General features: G+C 39.2%; 1 protein-coding gene across 1 annotated transcript in view; it reads right to left on the bottom strand.

Moving 5' to 3' along the window:
- FAM160A1 (family with sequence similarity 160 member A1) overlaps positions 1-21,296 on the bottom strand; it is a 67,818-nt gene that overhangs the window by 29,507 nt on the left and 17,015 nt on the right. The window contains exons 2-3 of the mRNA XM_026088213.1: positions 5,035-5,266; positions 3,102-3,728 (exon numbers count right to left, since the gene is read on the bottom strand). Of these exons, the coding sequence (XP_025943998.1) occupies positions 3,102-3,728; positions 5,035-5,139 (732 nt within the window). The 5' untranslated portion in view covers positions 5,140-5,266. The remainder of the gene's footprint in view (positions 1-3,101; positions 3,729-5,034; positions 5,267-21,296) is intronic.

Here is a 21,296-nt window from a genome sequence, read left to right as displayed (position 1 = left end):
GAAACACAACTGTTTTATCTATTAGAAAACAAATGCTTGACAATATGCAGGTCAAAGACCAAAAGTTCATGGAAGGGGATTCAGGTCTTGATGACACGCAAGTGTAACCAGTTACAATTGCTGAGCCACCCAGGGGGACAATGGCTGTCTTTTTGAATGCTTTCAATTCCTAAATCATTCAACTTTGAAGATGGATTTCTTCTGGTATGCACAATTAAGCCAAATATTGTGGAAAAAAAATAACTGGGAAAGTTTCTGCTTTGGCATGCTGACCTACTTTTTTTTTTTTTTAAACCAGGAAAAAAAGATGCTTAGCTAGTGTGTTAAAAAACTAAGAAGCTAAAGCCATTGATCAAGGCATTATTTGCACAATTTTTTCTTTTCTTTTCTTTAAGACAGAACAGCTCAAAGCAAGAAGTTAGAAAGATCTTAACAGACCTATAATACTACTTACCTGCAACACCCCTGAGTTATAATCACAAATCCTGGCTTAAGACATTTCTAGGAAGGAACAAATTCTGAACAGAGAACTTGAGTTTCTTTTGTGTTGCAATCTGTTAATTAATACACTTTTGACTTTCCATTGTCTGCTTAAAATTCAATTGCTCTTCATAAACTCATGTAACTTCTCAGTAAGCAAAGCAATCTGATTTCAGAGCTGTGTACTATCCACATTTCTTCTTGATACACAAGCTTAGTTCTTAAACACATGAAACCGACCTTGAGCAAAACACACTACTCTCCACTAAAAGAGGCGATGAACTTGTAATTAGTCAGTGTCTTGAAATGAGGAATTCCTTAGTTTGTCTGACTTACTGAACAAAGAAGTGATAGATGTAGCTGTTAAAATGTGTGAAGTTAAAAAAACAAACAAAAAAAACACTTATTTTTGCTATGAAGTGCAACCTTTTTACTAGCTTCACAAATGGCTCTACATGAAATTATGTTTCTAAGGCACAAAGAAACAGAGTGTTTATTGGAAGCAATTTCCTCTATTTATTTAGACAACATTATTTGATTTTTTTTTTTTAAGACGTTATGGTATAAACAGGACTACCACTTGAAATTACTAACAGAATGTTTTATACACATTCTTCGCATTCTATAACCAGGCATACAAAATAATGCATGCATATAGATTGCTTTATGGAATTTTCATCAGTAAAAAGACAACCATCCATGATAAAAATCTTAGGAGGGAAGGAAATAAACAAGGGCATGTCTGGGGAGGGGGGGGAAGGGCAGAGCAGGATTGGTTGTATTTTTTGTTTTTCCCTGAACAGTGTGTCCTTTTAGACCTGTTCCAACATTTCTCATGTCAACCCTACATGCTTACCTACTTTTACAAGCATCTCCATCTTGCAAATACCATGCAGGCCAGCAGAGGACTGCGCTAGCTGCTTTGAGGCATAGACGTGACCTCAGCTTCTCTGATTTAAGCAGTACACAGCAAAGGCACTGACACCTATCAAGTCTTCTATTGAAACAAAACCTGGTCCCTGAGCTTGTCATGGTCAAACTCAAAAAAGATTTTGTGCTAGTGAGCTAATTCTAGAGCATTGCATTAAAATTTTATTACAGACTTCGGCCAGTCTCATCACTGTTCCGAAAAGTCTGATTTTAGAACATTTTGACAGGAAGCTTTCCTAATTAGAATGATTGTCAGTCATGGCTCCTTGCTGTTGGAAGGTTAATACAGCTGGCTTTTATCCTCAGTGAAAAAGGCTTTTTTAAATTTTAATTAATTGGAAGATGTAATCATGTAAGTTATAGCATGGATCTAATAATGGTGTATGTCTCGGGGACAACTTAAGAACCAAGTTCAGCATTCTTTACCAGCCTCTATTAAACAAGGTCAACTGGAGGCTCTCAGCACAAGAAATGTGCCATGTATGATGCAGTATTTGCAACGAACACAGGAAATGGTTTAGAAGGGTGGTTTGGGAGTTTGCAGGCCACCTCCAGACTCCAACCCGCCTCTGACCTACCACTCAAAGGACAGCAAGCTGAGGGTAAAGTTAGACACCTCTGGCTGGATCAGCTGCCTTGCACTAATGCTTAAGGTGTAGGCATCCTAGCGTTCTCTGCTCTGAAGCTCTTTGCTTTAACAGCTAGTCAACTCTTTTTTCCACTTTCTTTTTTCTGGCATTTATTAAACTAAAACACAGGCCATGCAGAAGATAAAAGAATCAGTCCTGGCATACAAAAGCAACTTTTCTATGGGATGATATTTGGTTTTGAAACCATCCACTGAAAATCCCAGATTGACTTTTGCCATGAGGCACACAAAAGCAGGAAAATGCAGAGGCAGGTGTTGTCATGTCCATCCTGCTTTAGCTTTAACCTGCAACAGGACAGCTTGCTTTGTTAAATTAGATTCTTTACTTGTTTAATAGCAATGGTWTTCTATTCACATTGTAAGATTGATTTGTTTAAATGGTGAGATAGAGCATGCTTTCAGATTTAACAACAAGACGCTCTGCTACCAAGTTTCATAACAGACTGCAACATACCATAGTGGTGGCATGCCTGAGACAGCAATAGAAATATCTAGTTGTGCGTCAAAGAACAAGCCTCCTCCTTATCTTGCAAGGATACTATGTTTTTATAATACTGACCCTATTTTCACTCTTATTTTTTGGATTGTTTGCCTGACATTACAGTGTTGCGAGCATAACTAGCCTAAGCTAGCACTGTCACCAGAAACACCAGTCCAAGAACACCTTGTTCCCATCTCTCACTACCTTCACCCCTTGGTTTTACAGGGGGCCTCAGGGTGAGCTATATCAGTTTTTTCCCTAGTTTTGTTTTCACTTCCATCAGTTTTCCAATTCAACTCGCTGTGTGACTGTAAAAACACTTGTGCTGGCACAAAGGAGCAAAGGGCACTGGTATGGAAACAAGTAGCCAAAGACTAGCTGGAGGACAAGACTGATTTTTGCAGCAGGGCTGGCTCGAACAACATTAAAACTTGTGAAACAGGTGTTAGCAGCAATAATTAAATATGACATAATACATCTTTACCAAAAAAAGACAGAAGAAGAAGAGGAAAAATACAAGGGACAGTTTAAAATTTAAGACTGAATAAAACAACAACTTACCGGGCAAAAGTAGGTGTTTTCTGCTATGTGGTTTGCAACAACATTGTTTTCTGCAGACAGAGACATTATGAAGAGCAGTGCATCACGGGCCTGCTGGCCTACTGTTCCTTCTCGATGGATAAAGGGAATCAGGAGGGAAAAAATGAGGAAATTGGCAGCTCCCTGGTCCTCACTGGTGTGGAAAAACAGTTCTAAAATGGAGGGATCTTTGGCTATTATAGAGCAGAGCTGGTTCAGGAGGACAACCAACTCCGCTTCCACTGCTAGTGTGGCAGTCCCTGAGCAGGAGCTCAGCATCATCATCAAAGGCTTCAAGATGGGCTTGTGATGCAGCAAAGGCTGATGAGACTGGGTAACCAACATTTCATACATTTTGAGCTGCTCGATTTTTGTCTCATCAGTGAACTCTCGCCGTAGGCTCCAAAGAAAGAGCTTTTCCATGATGCTTTCTGAAACCACAAACTCCAGGATGGGCCCCATTGAGGCATCCTTTGCTTGCTCCTCAATTAAAAGGAAAAGCATGTGCTCTACATAATTCTGAACAGTGCTGGCCTCATCAGGTGGAATCGCCCCATACTTTGCCTGAGTGTTTTTCAAAGGATCATGCTTCTCTAAGATTTTTAGAACCTAAAGAGAAACACACACATATCTATCATTTGAGCGCATGTTTAAAAATATGGACCTACCCATACAAGAAAAAAAATAAATCAGAATGATTAACATGAAAAGGCCCAATCTCTTTCATGCTTTTGCTTTTAGCCTAAGCCAAGCAGTCTAAATTTAAAGTTTCACATTTGGCATGTATTTGAGGCCAAAATGTAATGCTTTCATTCATTTTTATAAGCACCTGAATTTGCCAGTTGTCCCACTGCTGAAAAATTGGGGTTCTCGGAAATATGAACAAAATAGGTTCCCTTAGCCTTCCAAAACTTTGCTTCAGTAATGTTTGAGACAAATTTCTCACTGTCACAGCACCCTGAAATCAACGCTCCTCACCACATCTTATATGAAACTAAATGGCCACTGGTGACCACATACTCTTGGAACCTTCAAAATATACTTAGGCTTGAGTAATAATTGTCATCCTGGCACATATACCCCTGGATTAAATTCTATTCTGCAATCGGTGAAGCTTGCTGTCCATATAAAACAACCACTGCATTTAGCTCTTGTCAGGGCTGATCACCAAAGAAACGCAAAGGAACAGTGGCTCCACTAATACAGCACCACCACTACAGTCAAGTCAAAAAGATGGCTCTTGGCAGATGGCTCTTCTAGCACTGGAAATGTCTCAAGAACACCACCATTTGTCTGCTCACTTTTCAGAATAGCAGAAACAGCAAAAGCAGAAGCACAGAAATCAATAGTTCTACATAAACCATTAGTTATTCATACTACTGGAGTAAATAAGACCTTATATTACAGTGCACAGAGCAAAACAAATTTGCCTAAAAGAAACTGTAACTCTGATGACATGTGAACATTTTTTAGAATATGCTGAAATGCATATCTTGAAATCTGTATCTATCCACAATATACAACACTGCATAAAGCTTTGCATCCATACATCTAATATACTTTACAAAGGACAGGCAAGTCTTACCTAACACGAAGAAAGGAAGAACAAAAGTTAGCAACAGGGCCCAAGTCCCAGTGAATCAGCAGGAAAGCCAGTAAGATCTACACTTTTCATACAAAGTAATATCATACCACTTCCTTTTCAGATGCAAATCTGGAGTTTAAAGTGTGATTAGTAAAGCCTAACCATAATTTCAAAGGTCAACTACCTTATTGTTTTAAATGTTTCAATATCATCCAGTGCATTCAGCATGATAAACACTTGTTTCCGAGCAGTTCAGCATTATCCTGAAAGAAGGAAGTCAATTCCTATTAATTCAATCTACTTCAAAACAATAAAACTAATTAACATTACCTGTGCCCAGTGTGTTCTAAACACTATCATACATGTTTCTGGGTCAACACCCTGCAGGCTCACAGCCTGCCGATTTTTGCTGAGACTGGTTCCAGAGGACATCATAAGTTCTTCAAAGGTCAAGCTGACTAGGCCATGCTTGATTTCTTTTGAAAATCCGGTAGTCTGTTACAGATGTTCAAGCATCACAATGAGATGATATCCTGTTTTGAGCTTTGATAGCTGCAGAAGCCTGTTAAAAAATACATATATACACATACACATCAAATTATAACATAAAACAAAAAAAGAACATAGTTAAAGAAAACAACAAAACCTTTTTCTTTTTAATTCAGCTTGAAGATGGAATTTTTTAAAGCATGCTATATGGGACCATATTCTCAAACTTTTAATCATAATGATAGTTTTTAATCCTCAAACAGGTCTTTTGAGATCAGTGGTGGAACAAAGGAGCTACTCAAAATAAATATGGATAATAGAAGCTTCTGCAATAAACCTTTTAGGCATACTTCACTATATTTTTAGTTTTATATTATGTTGCTTTAGCCTTCTGACCTTGCCTCTTTTCAGAGTTGCTTAGTAACTAATGTCACATAGACTATTCAGGTAAACAAAGTACAGGTTATTTTCTAGATTTTATAAAAACAATATTTCCATCAACAGACATAATTACAAATACTTAAAGTTTTCCGTCAGGAAAGCATACCATAAGCATTTTGAAATGTCTGTAGAGGACCAAATACAGATAAAAGGATGCATCTGTATCAATACCAAACTAACCAAAAACAGAGGACATAAAAGATAAAATTTTCACATATCCAAAGTCAAATAAATTGAGATGTCATATTAAAGGAACATGAGAATAAGACTGAGAACAAACACTGAATATTTCTTTTCATTCCTTATTTAATATCCTAGATATCTGAGTATCAAAGTAGATGCACACCTGCAGGGGAAAGTTAAAATGAAACAAAGAAAAGTATCTTCCAGATACTTATGAGAGACTTAAAAGAACACATCTTTCCCCTCAAGCACCAATACCTAAAACAGGCACACAATCCCTCTTTTTCTGTCTCTCCAACAGCTTTAAATTTTTATTCTCCTTTTTTGCAAACGGAATAGGCTTTTAATTTAGTTCAATTTTGTGACACAGCAAAAAATGCCAAAGAGTTTAGAAAGACAACAAATGCATTACAGATAGGAACAGCTCATATACGTCACAGCAGATTTTTATTTGTATTAGTGACTGCATTTTGAAACATTCTTTTCTTCTCCAGTCTTCATTAGGACCCCAAGGCCCCTGGGCATTCATAGGCTTAGCAATACATTAGGAAATTTTTGTACTCTGAGCTGCCAAAGCCTATATAGCAATATATTAGGTATATTTTTGCCAATATTTTAGGTATTCCTCTGTATATATCTTAAAAGATAAAAATCTTCTCTCTGCAGTGGTTATCTCTGCTCTSCATGTATGCTCTGCTTATATTCTTGAAACTATCTGCACAGCAAAACATATAGCCTGCCTCAAAAGTAAGAGCAACTTGTGCTATCTGCAAAACTTCCATAGATTTACAGGCTGCAAAGTTAAAAATCCCCACGCAGAGAAATATTAATATTTCTGAGGCAAGAAAGCAAGCAAGAAGAAAGTGATTATGCAATCTTAATTTTCCCTTGTGCACACAGAAGAGATTCAAACACATTCTTAATGCTTTTTTCTCCCCCAACTCTTGCTTTTTACAGCACATAAGATGCATACTATGCATTTCCTAAACACGCTGTACAATTAACATGATCTAGTTTATCCCTTTTGCAGATAAAACATTCCCTGGGTGCGGAGGCCAGCATAAATCTTGGCGGGTTTATTGGTTGGAGCACCACTTGCAGAACCAAACCAGCGCTCCAGACAAACTGCTCCTCAGATAAAAAGCCACCAGGAACCAGATGCATTGAAGAGCAGTGGGCAGAAACAGTCTGACCCAGCTCTGTGAGAGCCAGCCAGGTCTGGAAACTGAAGTAATTCCTTGTAACACATTACTAAAGTCTCGCTACTCTCTGCCCCTACCCTTCTTACCTGCCTATCTCTTCCATGCTTACATTGGTCCTACACTTTCCAGCTCTCCTTCCAGACAGAGCGGCTCATTTCCTCGCTCACTTGAAGGCACCTATCAGTATACTGTTACTTCAAAACAGTATATTTCATACTTCCTGCTCCAGCAGAGGAAGAAGAAAAAAAATATATATATATATAAAAGAAGAGAGTAATCAAAGTAGCAAGTGGATTTGAGAACCCAACTTCAGAGGCCTATGATCTATTTTTTATTGTTATTGACTTATTTAAGTAGGCCGCACTACATGTTCAATGCACAGTTTCTGGAGACTTGCATCTGAGAGCTCAGTAATTCTATCAAAAATCATGCAGAAAATAAGACATAGGCTTAGATACCATTTGTAAAAAGCCTGCGTTAGGTAGTTTGCCTAACATCATATCTAATAATCCAAAGGAACATTTAACTAACCTATTCTTTAGATCACCTGTCCATTTCTAGCCAGGTCCCCCTTTGTCATCCCTCTCCCCCAAACGCAAATCCTCCCATTTCCGTAACAATTCAGAAGACTCCTTTGGGCAAGAGTCTCCTTCACTACACAACCCTGACTCATCCTATGAGTAGGTCCGTCCAGGGCACGAAATGAAGCAAGCAGCTTCAGAAAAACTAATGTGATCGTGTAATTAAAGACGGTATCATAAGATGCAGCAAGAGGACTTAATTAACCTTGCAGAGACAAGCTCAAGTCTGGAATTTACTAGTTTTGAATTGCTTCACTATATAACTGAGAGGTTGCTTCAATGTAGAGTTTGCATGTTATTTAAGAATTTAGGCAAAACAAACTGATATTACACATCTAGATATTGCATGACAAATTTTGTTATTGGTACGATACCAACAGTACAATCAGAAACTTCAGATCAACCTCCATGAACAACAGTAAGGAAGATGATGACTTTCTTAGAAAATACTGATAAAAATGCGGGGAGAAATGTGATGTCAGACTCGAGAAGTGTGCAAAGCTCCAGGATGTACCATACACTGTCTAAAAGCATTTAATTGGTTACCCCCTTCTCCTCTAATCTGTTCTAGTTCTCTGTCCTCCCCACCCCTCAGTATTTAGCTTATTCCCTCATGCATCCTGCCTATTCCAGTCTCAGACTCTATTCCACAAACTTCATAACAGTACCCTTCTCATTTTATTCCCTTCTCATTTTATTCCCTCTCTACCAGATCCTTTTTAAATAAGAGATAAACATTTTTACTACTCTTATAACTATCTAAACAGTCAAACACACTTTTGGAGGTGAAGGTGCAATACTGATACCTTGGCCATTACAGACTCCCGAAGTGTTTCTTTACCTCTCGGCAGCTATGAAAAGACTTATGGACAACAGCAATGCATCAGTACAGATGCATTTCAGCACAGATACATAGGGAAAAAAGGGCAGCCAAGCACTCACTTGCAGTGAGGTTCTGTTTCATGGTACATCTCTCACCACACATTCAAAATAGAACAACGTACAGAGCGATCCACTGATGGAGTCACTGTTACATTCGTGTGTCCAGGAGATTTCATTTCCCACAAATGTGCAACTTAATTATTGCCATTTGTGTAAGAATTTATAACCACCACATTATCAAACAATCAAGCCCTGCTTCACTAATAGCTCACTGCCTATGCAGATCACTTCAGTAGTCTGCGTTTGTAGTATTGGCATTTTGTTCTACACATAGATATCTTAAGTCTAACCACCACACAAAAAAGCAGAGGCAGCCCCTGTTAAGGAAGCCTCTAAGACAAGCAGGTGTGTCGCCCCTTCATCTCCTGCATAAAGTCCCCTAAGGTGGTCCATTTACTATATTTGTTATTACATGCATAAACACTATCCTATTGCTTGATAAAGACCTTTAAGAGCATACAGTATTTGACAAACACTGTTAAAAAGCAAATTCATCTCTAGCATTTATGTATTATAATTACAAGTTGCACTTATTAGCCTACTGCACATATATCACTACATTAAAGCCATTTACATCTTTAATAACAAAGAATCACGAAAACTATCAGTCATCCTTTGGTGACAAACAATAACATCTCAGAGTAAAATGCTATCAGAAATAGCTCATTCTTACTGCTCACTCCTACTGTACTAAGTTATCATAAATTAATCGCACAAAGTGCCAAATGAAGAACAAAAATACCAAATTAAAATTTTTTACCCCAAAACAACTTGCCTGCAGCAAGCATTAGGTTAACCAGAGCTAAGTTCACTTGCATCTGTTCAGCTATTGGATTATAAATAATCTAACAGCAGTGAGGGAACACCGACATCCTCCTCCCAGGGCAAATACTATGGCTTTCTAATCATCTCTAACTTACAAGTAACTAGACAGCAACAAGCAAGACAGCAACGTGCAGGGATACTAAGATCAAGCCAGTTCCCTTAATGGAGCAAATATTTCCAGTTTGGAATGCATGGTGGGATACTGGGATTCACTTACAATAATAATACAAATATTATATAATACAATTATAACACAAAATGCTAACAGATTGTGTATGCTTGAAACACTATTACAGACTTTGTAGTACCAGAACCTACAACCATGGTTTTACGCTCCTACAAACCCCACGTGAAATAGGATGTCACATCACAAGGACCAAGAACTGAAGTCTGAATAGACAAATGGATTTGATCAAGACCATGCTGGATGTCTGTGGCAGAGCAAAGAACTGAGCAGTCTCCCCACAGAATTACTATTCTAGTCCTGACAGTCACAGCCCTCTCAGAGATATTCCTATATCATTTGCATAGCTGGAAAACAGTTTCCAAAATTAGGCAATTAATTTGCACCTCATATAAACTTCATCAGCTTTATAGTAAATATTTTCGAATGTGAAGTTGTTGATCTTCCTTGGGGGAGGGGGGGGGAAACTGGTTTTAGGCCACCCACCCACCCAAGTCCACTTAACTGTTGTATATACAAACAGGATGCTAACAAGCACCTATTTTCTCCCTAAGCAGCAGTAGAGGAAGCTATATGGTCATATGCAGAGGTCCATAATCATTTCTGTGCAGTCACTGATAAGTGAAAGATGACCGGGGGGGGGGAGAGGGGGAGAGAGAAAGAGAGAGAGAGAGAGCAAGCGAGCAGAAAACTTTAGCAGGACCCAGCTTAGTCCCAGTTAAAAAAAAGCAGTCTCCAATTGCACCGAGTAGCTTTAGATGTAATGTTGAGATTGAGACCCGGTCACTGGACTCTTGGAGGCTCTCTGCTTTCAGTTTCCCTTCAGAAGTCTGTAAATCATCARTCCTTTTTCCACAGCTGATTACAGTGCTGAACTCCCCCATGAACAGAAGTGCTTATTTTACTGCAGAGTGTGTTAGAAGAACAGCCCAGCAGAGAAGCCCTAGTGAAGTCTGCTCCCTCTGGAGCATTCCTTTTCAGAAGTTTTGCTTTTGAATTAAAAAAGCAGCACAAAAAATTGCAGGATTGGGGTTTCCCCAGGCAATGTACAATGTACAGAGAAGAGAGAAGGTGTGTACACAGCCTAATATATAATATAGTATGGGAAACTGAAAGTATGCTGCAAGGTTCTGCAATTTAGTTATCAAGCCCATCTTCAACTGAATCTCTAAAAAGATGTGTTCTCCAGCAGCTCCCCAACAACTGCACTATTGTCATGAGATTGGGTACGCTTTCATTCTGCTGGCCACAGCTTTCTACCCTCTCGGTCCAAGTGCACAAGAGACAGAGAGATAGATAAGAAACCTTGATGGTAGTAAAAGAAACAGCATACATCAAAATATTTTCATGGATCAGTGTGGCATAAAGGGGCTTGAAATTAGGGAACTTCAAAGAAGTAGAGGGAAATTATATGGTCTATGCAGAGTTGCACAGTCACATCTCTGCAATCTCTGATAGGCGGATAGGGGAAGGTAGGAGAACAGTGAATGGCAAATTTTAGCATGCCTCAACTTAGTTCTGGCTTTGAGACCTTGTTCATGGCTTGTTTGTTTTGGATTTTAAAGAAAGCTTTTTGCATAAATTTGTCACCTTTTCTTTAGGAACAGGAAGACAGTCTCTGCATTACAGGATTCATTTCGTTTGTGGCAAGTTTGATGACAAGCACAAGCCTCTGAAGAACAGTCACACCCCCCCTTACAGACCCCACACACTTGCTAAAAGAATGCAGGATTACAGTGTGCACATTCTGCGTTTTCTTCTCACTACAGAACAGTGGTTTTGTGAAAGGGAACTAAGAAAATGGCAGCAGGCTTAAACTCACTGCAGTTATCTGCAAGTCTAGAATGGTTAAAAGCCACTGCATCCGAGGATCTCCATCCTCTTCCTAAACCAAATCCACTACAATGGAGCTACCGAAACATATTTAGGGGAAGAATAAGAGTTGGGGTTAAAATGGAAGTGTGGATAATAAACTGAAAAATTTCCCCCAAACAGGTCAGAATATCTTTCTCTGTAGGTTGGGGTTTTGTTTCTGTTAGTTTTTGTTGGTGGTGGTTTTTCTGCAATACTAGTTAGGAGTAAGAATAAATTACGTACTTCCTCAGAATTAATATCTCAAGGAAAAGAAGTCTCTCCTGCACAAACATACATACAGTTTTGAAAGACCTTTATTTGATCAAGTTTTATACATTGTCTAAGTACAACAAACACTATATAAAATAAAGCAGAAATGGACACAGTTTGATTTCACGTGTGCTGCGGAGCCAGGCTACTGCTGCTCTGCGGCAGTTACTGTGTGTCTCGCCACTGAGGGGAGGCATCCAGACTGTCACAGAGCATGTGTGTGAACCAGCTGCAGAGCACATGCCATGGTCACGACATGTTGCCACGTTGCCGAAATCGCTCCGCTATGCACAGTGCCCTCCTATCTCACGGCCCACAGGTACACCCTCTATTCCCACAGGTTGGCAAGAGTGATATTTTCTCTGAAACGGCTCATACACGATCTCTGAAGTCCGAGACAGACTTACTGTTACTCCAAACAGAAGCAAGCTATGAGAAGCGCAGGGCGAACTGAAGTACTGTGATAAATTCGATCGTTTTTCTACTAGAAATGCCTTTTTCCTCTTTTGCTTTAGTAGTACTCACCTACAGACGCTCTGCTAGCAACACACTGCAGCAGATTACCAGAGAAACAGTTCAGTCCACATTAACAGTCACCTCCTTCACATTTAATGCTGCAGTCCACTGTCTTCCCTCTGCACACCTCAAGCAAACATTTCACATTTAGTCAGCTTTCTTCATCCTGCCATTTCTACCCATTATCAGCAAAGACACTATGCCTTCAGTGGGGGAGAAAAACTAAATAAGTGTTTTACACTGATAAAGCTATCTGCCTAAAAGCCCAACAGAGACCAAGTCACCACAGTTTGTTAAGCAATGTAGTTAATCAATGTGGTTAATCAAAGCATCAATCTAGTCTCATCAAGCGCAATTGAATCCATCCTGCTAACATGAAAGTAAGACTGTCTTGTGACTTGTCCCCACAGAGATTACACAGCAAAAATGATCTCATGAGAGAAATTGCATGCAGTTTTATAATGATACAAAAATCTGCCCGTCCCACCCACAGTCAGTCTGCTGCAGTTAAAAACACAACTCATCTCCTCTCAAATCAGCTCTGGAGAGCTACACTACTTACGTGTTGATTATAGATTCATGCCACTTCAGACAACTAATTGGTACTACCAACCTCTACACATGATCTATTTAATCCTGTGGGGTTATACATTGGGGGATTAAGTTAAGGCATTAAATAAATATATAGTTTAGAGACACAAATGGGCAATTCGCTCACCCAGTGCCCAGCAGCAGCGGCCAGTGAGGGGCTGGCCTGGCAGCCGGGGTGCCCCACTGCAGCAGTGGGGCAAGTACAGGGCACGGTGAGGAGACTGGCTCGCACCGGCAGCCCAAGCGCCAGGACGCAAGCTCAGCCACACTCCAAGCCCTCGGGGGCTCCCACCACCTGGGACAGCCAGAAGGAAGGAATAAAGAATTAGGCAGTACGGTCCAAAATGGTTTGGGCTACAATTATACTAGAGTGGGTCTAGGAAGGTGTATAGCTAACCGGCAAAAATAGTTCCTCACAATGCGTATTACCAAGGCCAGAGAAAGTGCAGTGATCGCTCAAGGAAACAGGAATTAAGCAAAGCAGAATGCTTGACAGAGACTTTGACCCCCTCAAGAACAGCTCTATTTACCTGATGCACCACAGGGCATGTTCATTTACCACAAACATTCATTTGGGCACAGGCAATTTTCCTGAAACTCAAGAGCATGCAATCACCAACTTATCCTGCAAAGTCCCAGGAGGAATGAACTACACATTTGTACCCCCAGGTCATAAGTCTGAGCCTAGGAGAGATTAAAAACAAACATACACACACGCACACAGGAACTGAGGTTGCAATTGTAGTGGTATTACTTATTCCTTTTGGAAAGCGATAAGGAGTATAAACCTGCTTCTCTGCATATTTGATCTTCCCGCATTTGGCCCACTACAATTCAGTAACAATTAGTGGTTCAAAACGCAGATTATGTTTGTTAAAAACTTACAAATTCATTTCTACCTGTGTACTGAACAAAGCAGATGTCAGACTGAAATCCATTCAAAGACTAACTTTGCCGGTTCTTTCCTAAATCACCAAGCTTGCTGATCCAAGAAAAGCAAGTTTCCAAAGAGAACCAAGCCTTTAACATGTCTGAAGCCAACAGACTAAAGCCATTGCTGTTGTATTATGAGAGCAAGACAGGTATTGCAAGCAAAACAAATCTCGGTTTAAGAAAGAAAAAAAAAAAAAGAAAAAGAAAAAAAAAAACTGTACTGTGAATTTACCTTAATACCAAGTCTCAAAGCAAGGGAACAACCCCAAAAGGCGTAGAACACATCGCTGAATGCAAAGCTACTTTCCATTCTTTGATTCATAGAGGAACTGCAGGTATCACCTGCTCTGCCTACACTCGTAATTTTTTTGTTGCAACTGAAGTGAATTATTGGGGGGAAAAAAAACAGTTGTTGCCAGCCTTCCCCCATCTCTACTGAGAATTAGTGCAGGGTTTATTTCAAAATTTATCACCATCCAGGAGCGGGAGGGAACAAGACATCAGAAAGCAGACATTTAACAAAGCCCACTTTATGCTCTGGTTATGCCAGAGGAACAGAGAAATCAAAATGATCCACTCAATCCGAACATCGATTTTCCTCTCCAAGATAATTCTGACATCAGTGTGATGTGTTAAGTCACACAACTTGGCCCCAATTCACTCATAATTTAGGCAAATACAAATTTACTGAAGATGTGACACTGAAGTGAATAAAACTTGAATAAAGCTTTTTTAAGAAAAATAAGAGTGTCTATCATTAAAATCATAAAACAAATTCTTAGGAAACAATTAAGCTACATACCTAGAAAACCTTCCTGACAGGAAGATGTATGAGACCAGCAAAGCAGAAGACAACTTTATACTCCGAAGATTTAAAACTATTTTGAGAACACTAGCAAGTAGAATAGGAAATAATACCTTCCTCACTGAAAGCTGGTACAGAAAACAGTTATGAATATACTCATAATTATCATACATAGAGTACAGAAAATGAGATTAAGCTATATATTTCACAGCTACAACAAAAATACGAAAAATTTTCAAGTGCTTTGTCTAACATGTCAAACACTACTCATAAATTACAGTAAGCATAAGAAGGCCAAGAATAATGCTCTTGAGTCTACAAAATGGCATTAAAGAAGATGCGTGTGCTTTCAGCACTAATCCACAATGAAAYGTGGACACACATAGATTATAAATGTTTTATGATAGAGAAGTCATAAACACGTATTTTTTTCCTTTCCAAACTCTTAGATGATTTTACAGGTTCTAAATATAGTTCAAGCACAAGAATCAGTAATAAAGTGCCATTAAAAGATTATCCTGACTACTTAATCAATAAACCAACCAGCTCCAAGAGGACTGTCACCAAATTTTCATTGAGAAAAACTTCCACATTACCATTTAAGATCACACCCACAAATCACTATAGTGCACTGCTCACTGAAGAACAAGGACAAGGAAGAGTAGGAAGAGAAAAAGAAAAAAAAAAGGGGAGGGGACGACACTATTTACAAAATCCTGCCGCCTCCCTCCAGCTGCCCATTCCCACAATGCACAAAACTCCAAGTATCTGGTCTCATAGGAAACTGCACAGAAATGCTGCGCTCCCTCTTCCTTTCTATCCCAGCTCATAGAGGACAACCAGAAGTTGAAGATTCTTATCATAGTAATTCCTATTGCAAAGCAAAGTAACGAAATAACACTTCCTCCATCTCTGAGCTCCACAAAAATCCTGCCTCTCCTCCTGCAGTGATACAACTATTTAAAAATTTTAGTAGAAATCTGCAAGTTGAGTGGATTTTGATGGATTATGGCTTTCTATGTGTACTTCTATATTTTTTGCTTTTAATACATATGCTAGTAAACAGCAAAATTCGAAGTGCATCGTTGGCATTTTTATTTAGTCTAGTGCATGAAAAAACAAATCAAAGAAAAATCCGCATGTTTTTGAATTTATATTTCCGTTACTACTCACTTTTACTGCATTTTACACAGCTGGTACATGTTTTTCCCTCCAAGCTTCTCCAGCTTTCCCAGGAATAAACTTACTATGTCATGTAAACAGTGTTAAGTTGTCTATTATCTTTAGTGGAAATTAATTCTTCACCTCTGATCCCATAATGCTAATCTAGTATATTATGAGAACGTTGCATTCCTAAACCTCCCAGTCTTATGCCACAGGAAACTGAAAGGCGTTACGGCATCTTCCATTCTTGTGACCATCTCTGCCTGGATAACAAAGCATATGAACACATTTGCAAAAAAGAACCATCTATTAATAGTCCATACAACACTTGTCTCAGGCATGTTGCCAGCTCTAACAAAGAAAAGAAACAGCTAAATAATGAAGGGAACAGTTTAAAAAAGATGCAGAAACTCTGACACTTTCATGACAATTCTGTACAATTTTTTTCAGTCTTGCCTTTGAACATGTGGGAGAATGTGAATAAAAGGCGTCTTTCTAGTCCAGTGAGGAATGAAGATAAACTAGCAACTTCCACACCCTAAAGGGTAAGAGAAGGAAAGTAATAACCCTTTCTGAATCGCAAATGAGGTATATGCATCTCAAAAAGAGAGTATTCTGAAAAACAAAAACAAAAAACAGAGAACTCTACAAATTTGAGAGGAGAAAAATATCTACCAAAAGGCAGAATGAATATCAGAGGCTAATAAGACGCAATTACTATTTAAACTTTCTAACATTTGCAATGATCAATACTGAAAGCCTAGTAAACACGACAGCTAGAAGTCATCCCTAGCAGGAACGCTAGCCTTCTCAGTACAGATAGTGAAGAGTCAAACCACAACCTCTCCCATCCAATTTTGTAATATCTAAGACGACTTCTACAGGCGTGGGAAAGCACAGGTTTCACCCTGCGATAGGTAATTTTTATTCCTGCCTGCACACCTCCAAAAGTAGGACTGTCTGTGTACAGCTTTGGGAACCCGGCTGCTTCTCACCTCTGCTACAGTCCTCCTTTCTGAGGCTGTCAGACCTGCAAAAACTGCAGTACAGTAACACATTTTATAAAGTAGTTGGGGTGAACTCTCATTTCCCATGCCTGAAATCCAACACATCTCCTTTCCCATTTCCTTTTATCCCAGGTTTATCAATTCACTTTTAAGATTTTCTTGAACATTGGCAATAGGTGTGTGATCCAAAACTGTAAACTGAGCCTTATGCAGTCACGTAAGATGCACCATCTGCAGAGAAATCCAAAGGAGAAGCACAGCTCGAAGGCAGGAACAGCAGGCAGGAATGGTTTGAAGAGACATGAGAAAGTCAGTCTGTATATACACGTCCTGAGTGTTAGACAGATGTGGCACCTTTGAAAGGAAGATCTCCAGCTCCATTCTTGAGCACAGGGTTCTCAAAACTGCCTTACAAACTTTGTTCTGGTCTTTATGTAAAAGGAGAAAAATAGACTAAAAGAATTAGAAAGCATGCTAGTCTTTTTTTTTGGTTTTGATACATCAGTTATGAAAAGTACTTTAGCACATGCAAAACTATTAGTTCACCAGTTGTCCTGCTGCTGAAACTAAACATGAAGTTTCTGCTGTCACCACATATGTATCTCTATATTCTTTCCATTTTACATTCTTCTACATTCGATTCTGTTTTTATCTTTTCTTCAAGGCTATCTCTCCTCACAGGCACTATTTTAGTTGCATTGTAATTCATGCCACAGGCACTCCAACAACAAGCACTTCAAAACTGTTTCTGAATATATCTCCCCACTAGTCAGCATTCAGATATCCCTGTTGTTCTCAAGCATGCTTGTATGCTGAAGGACATTATCTCCTGTGCTGAGAGTCACCAAGAATCATAGTGTGTCTCGGGAGGCACTCCACTAACTTTATGGGAGAATTTTCAAAAAAATCAGGTATAGGCTCTGAAAAACTAACCAAGAATAAATGGTGTTATTAGTAAATCTTTACAAACATATGGTTAGTGATAAATTAACGAAGGATGCTAGAAAACCTCTCTTCAGAAGTGTAGCACAACAGTCTGCAATTATGCATGCCGCATCAGCCAGCCAAATCAGAAGGAACTTGTCCCAGAAGCTGCCAACATTTGAAAATTCAAAACTGATAGATTGGACACATAGGGTTGCCCCAATGCCTCCACATCCTGGTATTCAGCAGGATTGTGAGCCAAGATCCACAGTCTTCTCTGACATGGGAAAAAAAATGCATTTTCCCTGTGACAGTGTATCTACCAACTCGACCATCAATAAGATTAATACAAAAAATAAAACAGAGCAGTGATGGATGCCTACTAGCATAGTAAACCTACCACCAGAAGCTGTAAATTGACTCTGTGAACCCATGAGGGCTGTAGTCACTGCTATTAAAATACAGTGCTACAGCAGTTGTCCCATCTCACGTCCCTTAGAGTACTATAAAGGGTTTTAAGTATCAATTTAACACAGAATGGCAAGAAAAATAAATAAAAATAATCTCGCACCTCTAGCAACCATTTAAACAATGGATTCACTAAAAATGGAACACTTTGGAGATAGTCGAAGTATTTATTTTAAAGCTGTTCTAGAAAGAGCTGTAATCATTAAAGAAATCAACCTTAGAAGATTAGTGTGAAATCTCCAAAATAAAGACTACATGGAAGCAAACCTGAATCAAATCAGCTTGCAAGTAGAAGCGATTGAGTTTTGTTGCCGCCTCAGACCCCAGAGATAACAGTGTACAATTATTACCACTAAATCTCAAACACTTATTGGAAAACCTTCAAAGCTTAAAAGTTTCTAGATGGATTGAACAAAATTCTTTGGGCCTGGGCAAGATTTGCATTAGCATTTTTTGGGGAAAAAAAGGCATTAACTTAACTTGCCAGAACAAATCAGTTGCCTCAAACTGGTGAGATTCCCTCTTGCTCACTCCGAATGGCATGCTGGAGACGCAGTCATCCTCACAAGCCACAGTGGTAAATGGCTCCATGCAAGAGTTCAAGCCAAGAGACTTATGTTCTACTCCAATTCTCTTCACTTTATGTGAGCCTAAGGCAAAACGCTCAACTCACTTTTTCCCATAAGATAAGAGCAACAGACTTTTGGAAAACTCTAATTATTATTAAACAGCAAGTCATCATTATTCAGTTGACAGTCTGGCTGTTTTAACTGCCCAGAAAACATTCAAGAGTCCCTACACACTATCCGCAGACAACACACTTAAACTTATAGCTCCCATCAGAAATTCCTCCCAGACAAAATGTTTTTAAGTGAAAAAGTAATGAATCCTCATCTTACCTTCATTTTTATTATTTTGTCATTGTGCAGAAAAGATGAGGCACAATCGAGTCCCTTTAAATGCAGAAAAAAATACATTAAGTGTTCCAGAACACCAGAGGGAGGATTTTATGCAATGTATGGCTATTATTAGAGTACTACTTTGCCTAGCAGATCAGAGGATATAATCAGCAGATGATGTGGCCATGATTTGCAAAGCACGGCCTTATTAAAGACTAATGAGATAAACAAGTTAAAATTTACATTTTGCTCCGCTGATAAGGTTCATTGGCACACTTATCTCCAGCACCACAGTTTGAATATTAAATCCACTTATTAATGTTTAGTAAAGCTAATTATAATGCTGAGTGGCATTAAACTATAATAACCAAGTAGCGTATTAGAATCACATCCTTTCGTGTTACTGCAGCTCAGAAGTTAGGTGTTCTGCACTGGGAAACAAACACCTGTTGAACTAACACTGTGAGAAGAGCTAGTTTTCCGCGTCTTTTCCCTGACCCTTTGGAAAGCACGAAGCTGTGTCCTAACAATGCAACAGGCAGGCAAACACCGCTTGTTACTATCATTTCAACAGTGTGTCTGTCTATTTTATTGCAATAACAGTAAGGATTAGATGACTAGTATTTTTATATCTATAATGTGTCATATTATTCTTGGCATATACTCTCTAATCCCTAACTAACAGAAAAAAGCACTGAGGTACTGGCAAAATTAGCACCACCACAAGCTTGGATAACATTTTTGTTTGTTTTTATTCACTTTTTTCACCATCTTCTGTCAAAACTACACATGCTATTTTAAAAACACCCATTTACTGAACAGGATAGTGAAGATATCTTTTAGGCTTTATGCTATCCTATATATTTTTATGTGACGCCTATGTAACTTGAGCACTTAAATGGACAACCATCATATTTAAGGACAACTAAGAGGACAAGGGCCATAACATTCTTTCCATTTTAATCTCCACAATGTAGTTGTACTGTGACAGCAATGGAAAGAAGGCAAGACAGGGAGTAATTAAGTGCCAGCTATCCAGGGATCAACAGTAACCAATGTCAGCACTCAGAGATGTGCAGTCCAAGAGGAATTTCTGGAAAGCACAGCATATGAGGCACAGTCCCCTGGGAACTACCCACCCTAACACAAGGGCAGCACTAACGCTCCTCATGAGCGCCCAAAAGAAAAGATGTCAGGACCAATTCTGAGGAGGATCATAACTTCATTACCTTCCAGTGATGGGAGGTGGGAGGCTGGAGCAGTCTCTGCATTCAGGCAGACGCAGGAATTAAGATTAACGAGCAGCAGCAGGCCAACTCCCATCCTGATGCATCAGCTATGCAAACCCTGACCTTGCTTCATCTATGTAGGAGTCATGAAGCGTAGCACAGCAGCCATCATTACATTTTCAAAGTAAAACACACAAAAAGAACAACAACAATAAGAAGCATAAAAACACTACAGATAACTTCACTTCTTATTTGTAAGGTAATGCTCAAAAGCAAATATTCATTAAGCACATGAAAAAGGCAGAGCTATCAGAATTTTTTCTTCTGCGGGGAAAAGTGAAAAGGCACTTAAGAGTATGACAATAAAAGAAAATAGCTGAGCAAATCATGTGTGGAACATTAAATGCAACTGCTTTTTGGAATGTGCTTTTGTTCCTTTCAATTTATCACCTGCTTTAAACATTCAGCTTGTAATACAATCCACTCCATTTCCTTCAGCCTAGCTTTAAAATACAGGCATGCCATATTTCAAAGTACAAGCAAAGAAACAAAAGGAGAGGTATATGGTTTTATGTAAAGCATTCTGCTGCATCTCTGTTTACAGAAATCCATGGGTAGATGTTGGTATCTGCAAGGCTTTGGACCGAGTCTTTTGGACCTAACTTTAAGAGTTTGTTCCAAGCCAGGCACAAACACGAGAATGGGCCACCTCAGCGGTGGGCCCTTTCTCCTGTCCGTAGGAACCTTTCCTTTAGAACTGCACAGAATTGTTCTAACGCAACAAAACAGCTGACCCAGACAAGCACCACCAGACTGTCAGCTACTGATAGTGCAAATTATGTCAAAAGACTCTCCTCTGCCTCTCACGCAGTTCCAGCAGCAAGCGGCACGTCCTGAAACCAAATGTCACTAAAGGTACCAGGAGCAATATAAAGGCATCAGAAAGGAGTGTTTGTCAGGTGCTCAGAGGATCCCTTCAAACAATCTGTCTGGAAAATGGATATTTGAGAGTTTGGAAGTGCAGAACCTTCAGCCTCTTTCTCTCAGGGAAAATCCTACCATTCTCATCCCACAGGAGCTCCACT

The sequence above is a fragment of the Apteryx rowi genome, unplaced genomic scaffold, assembly GCF_003343035.1.
Source record: "Apteryx rowi isolate R43461 unplaced genomic scaffold, aptRow1 scaffold_76, whole genome shotgun sequence".
NCBI classification, from domain to species: domain Eukaryota; kingdom Metazoa; phylum Chordata; class Aves; order Apterygiformes; family Apterygidae; genus Apteryx; species Apteryx rowi.
Note: the sequence above shows the minus strand (reverse complement) of the source record. Positions and strands in the feature narration are given on the sequence as shown.